This window comes from Aplysia californica, unplaced genomic scaffold (assembly GCF_000002075.1).
Source record: "Aplysia californica isolate F4 #8 unplaced genomic scaffold, AplCal3.0 scaffold00402, whole genome shotgun sequence".
Taxonomy (NCBI): Eukaryota; Metazoa; Mollusca; class Gastropoda; order Aplysiida; family Aplysiidae; genus Aplysia; species Aplysia californica.
The window spans coordinates 287990-290906 of NW_004797672.1; the positions used below are offsets into that span (position 1 = coordinate 287990).

The 2917-nt window shown below is 39.8% G+C and overlaps 1 protein-coding gene across 1 annotated transcript in view; it reads left to right on the forward strand.

Annotated features, from left to right (window-relative positions):
- Window positions 1–2917, forward strand: part of LOC101854268 (glucagon-like peptide 1 receptor) — a 72064-nt gene that overhangs the window by 61736 nt on the left and 7411 nt on the right. The window contains exons 8-9 of the mRNA XM_035971240.1: window positions 137–293; window positions 2505–2565. Coding sequence (XP_035827133.1) covers window positions 137–293; window positions 2505–2565 — 218 coding nt within the window. The remainder of the gene's footprint in view (window positions 1–136; window positions 294–2504; window positions 2566–2917) is intronic.

Below are 2917 nucleotides of genomic sequence, written 5' to 3' on the forward strand. Positions count from 1 at the left end.
ATGATGATGATGATGATGATGACGATGATGATGATGATGATTATTATTATCATTATCATTTTCATTATCCTTATCATTATTATAATTGTTATTACCGTACCTCACCGAGCTCTTTCTTCTTTCATCTCTTGTCCAGCACTGGGAATGCAAGCTCCTCATCAGCATCTTCATGTACAGCGTGATAGCCTGCAACATGTGGATCTTTGTGGAAGCTCTCTACCTCACCATGCTCGTGTATAGGCCCCTGGCCACAGAGAGACGGGGGGTCCGCCTCTACGTTGTGCTGGGTTGGAGTGAGTTTCTTCGTTTTTTCGTTTTGTTAGTTTGTTTGTTGTTTGGGGGGGGGTTGTAAACGTTTTACGACGCTCACAACTGTATAATAAAATGGTCATATGAGCACGTGGGACACATATACATTTTCAGAGAGGATACAAGTTTGAATTTTGCCCAGGTGGTGGCGAAGCCTACACTTATCGATTTTTTACCAAGAATAAATCTTTAACGTGCCCATCTTGACATTGTACCTCCGAGATTTTTTTGGCCCTTGTCCGAGAAATCGAGGTGTAGATCTTCCCAACCAGAAGATCAGGGTGTGGATGAAAGACAGTAGTAAGGAGGAGCCAAGGCTGCAGAAAAAGTCAGGAACCCAGAGGAGAAGGCAAATGGGGAGGGGGGAAGGGGTAGAAAGAGGAGACGAAAGTTGACGACAGAAAGGTTAGAGAGCAGTAAAGAAGGTGAAAGAAGACAATTTTAGAGAAGAAAATGTTCCGTCGCTGTCAAGTTTCGAACCCCCGCTCTATTGAACGAGAGACGAGCACGGTAATCTCTAAACCTCTAGACTTCTAGACCGCGAGAACCCCTAGACACATCTTGACCTAGGGCACAGTTGTTAGACCATGTTTAAGCTGTATGCTTGGTACAGCTTTTTAGTTTAGTTCTAGTAAGAGTTTTACAGCACTTGCAACACAATAAGGTCATATAAGTACCCAAAAATAGATTTGTTACTAGAGAGTAACATACACAAAAAAGAAGGAGGAGAGATGAGGACTATAGATGTTTGATAGGAAATAAGGAGCAGACCACACCAGATCACCTGCCAACCACCCACATGGTACAGCTTTGCCTGGGTGGTAGATATAGAGGAGGCAGACTGCCCAAGTACATCTTTCCTTTCTTCAGACCTTGACTTCTTGATATCATCCAAAAGGGATACATCGTCATGTTAGAACTATCTGAAAATAAATGTGAGGCAGCTTGGTGAAATCAGGCGCTCGTCAAAATAATCAAAGTTAAGAAACTTGCATTTTACCGCAGGTTTGTGAACTGGTATTCAATTTCTTTTTTGGCTCTACACCTTTCATGCCCATTTAGGACATATTTCTGTGTGGATTTTACTGGACTCTCAAGCTATGGGAATAACTCATCTTAGGCGGCCATTTTCTCACTAATTTTACCTCTGAAACCAGGTGACCCCCACCTCTTTCATTCGTAAATATCTCGACTTATATTTAAAGATAAATGATTTTTTTTTCAATCCAAAGCGACACATAAACAAGCTTTAAGATAATACCAATAACTCAACTTGCCTAAAACTTGACGAGAGCCTGATTCTACCGCGTCGTAACGCAATAAATGTCCAAGGTGTCATAACTAAATATGTGAGGCAGCGTGGTGGAATCAGGCTCTCGTAAATTTTTGGGCATGTAGAGTTATCTGTGTCATCTTAAAGCTAGTTTACTTGTCTTTATTTGGATGAAAATATTATCCATTTATCTCGAATACAAATCAAGATATTTGCGAAAGAAAGAAGTGGGGTTCACCTATTTTCTGAGGTAAAATTAATGAGAAAATTGCAGCCAAAGATTAGTTATTTCCTTAGCTAAAGAGTCCATGGTAGCTAAATATTTACATTTTTGTACCTTTAATCAACGTTTTTCAGAAAAATCCACACATAAATGAGTTCTTTAATAGGTATTAAAGGTGTTGAGCCTAAAAAAAAAACAGTTTCTTCACTTTGATTATTTTGACGAGAGCCTGATTCCACCACGCTGCCTCACATATCGTGACCAATACTTTTCTTTCTTCTTCCCCCCCGAGAACTGAATCTAAAATTTTTAAAAATAAAAATTTTGCCTATAGTGAAAGGCGTAGGTTTCATCTCCTAATACCATATTTCGGTAAACATACGTTGGAAATAATACTGACTCTAAAAGACAACTTTGTGTTTCACAATGATATGCAGATATCATCATCATCATCATCCGGTGCCTCCCCGACTGGCGTGGGCGATCATGGACCTCCACTTCACCCTGTCTTGCGTTGCAGCAATGGTGTCTGTTGTTCTTGCTGCTACCAGCTATGTTGTCATCTTGTCCAGTAACTTTTCCCTCTGTCTGCCTCTGCCTCTCTTTCCATCAAACTTGCCTATTGTTACAATATAATATGCAGATACCAGCAAGCGTGAAATTTAATTATGTTTTTTTCCTCTTCTTCTTCGTCCATAGCTTTGTCTTTCGTGTTCATCATACCCTGGGTGGTTGTAAAAGCGCTGTATGAGAACACGTTGTAAGTATGAATTATTACTATATTGATAAAGAAACATCTTTTTTTATATTGTCACAGCCTGTTTAACCTTTGATTTCAGTGTTCACTTTGCTGTTTATCTATTGATTCTAAAAGACACTGCACACCTGTACAGTGTGGTATTTAGAATTTGGGTCTCCAAAGAGTATTCTTTGTGTGACCTGATCAGAACGGAAAATCAAAACTGGTCCAATGCAGCCTCACGATAATAATACATAATATAAGCATATGAAAGCACATTTACACAAAAGTACAGATACACACTCTCACACACTCTCACACTCACACACACACACACACACACACACACACACACACACACACACACACACAC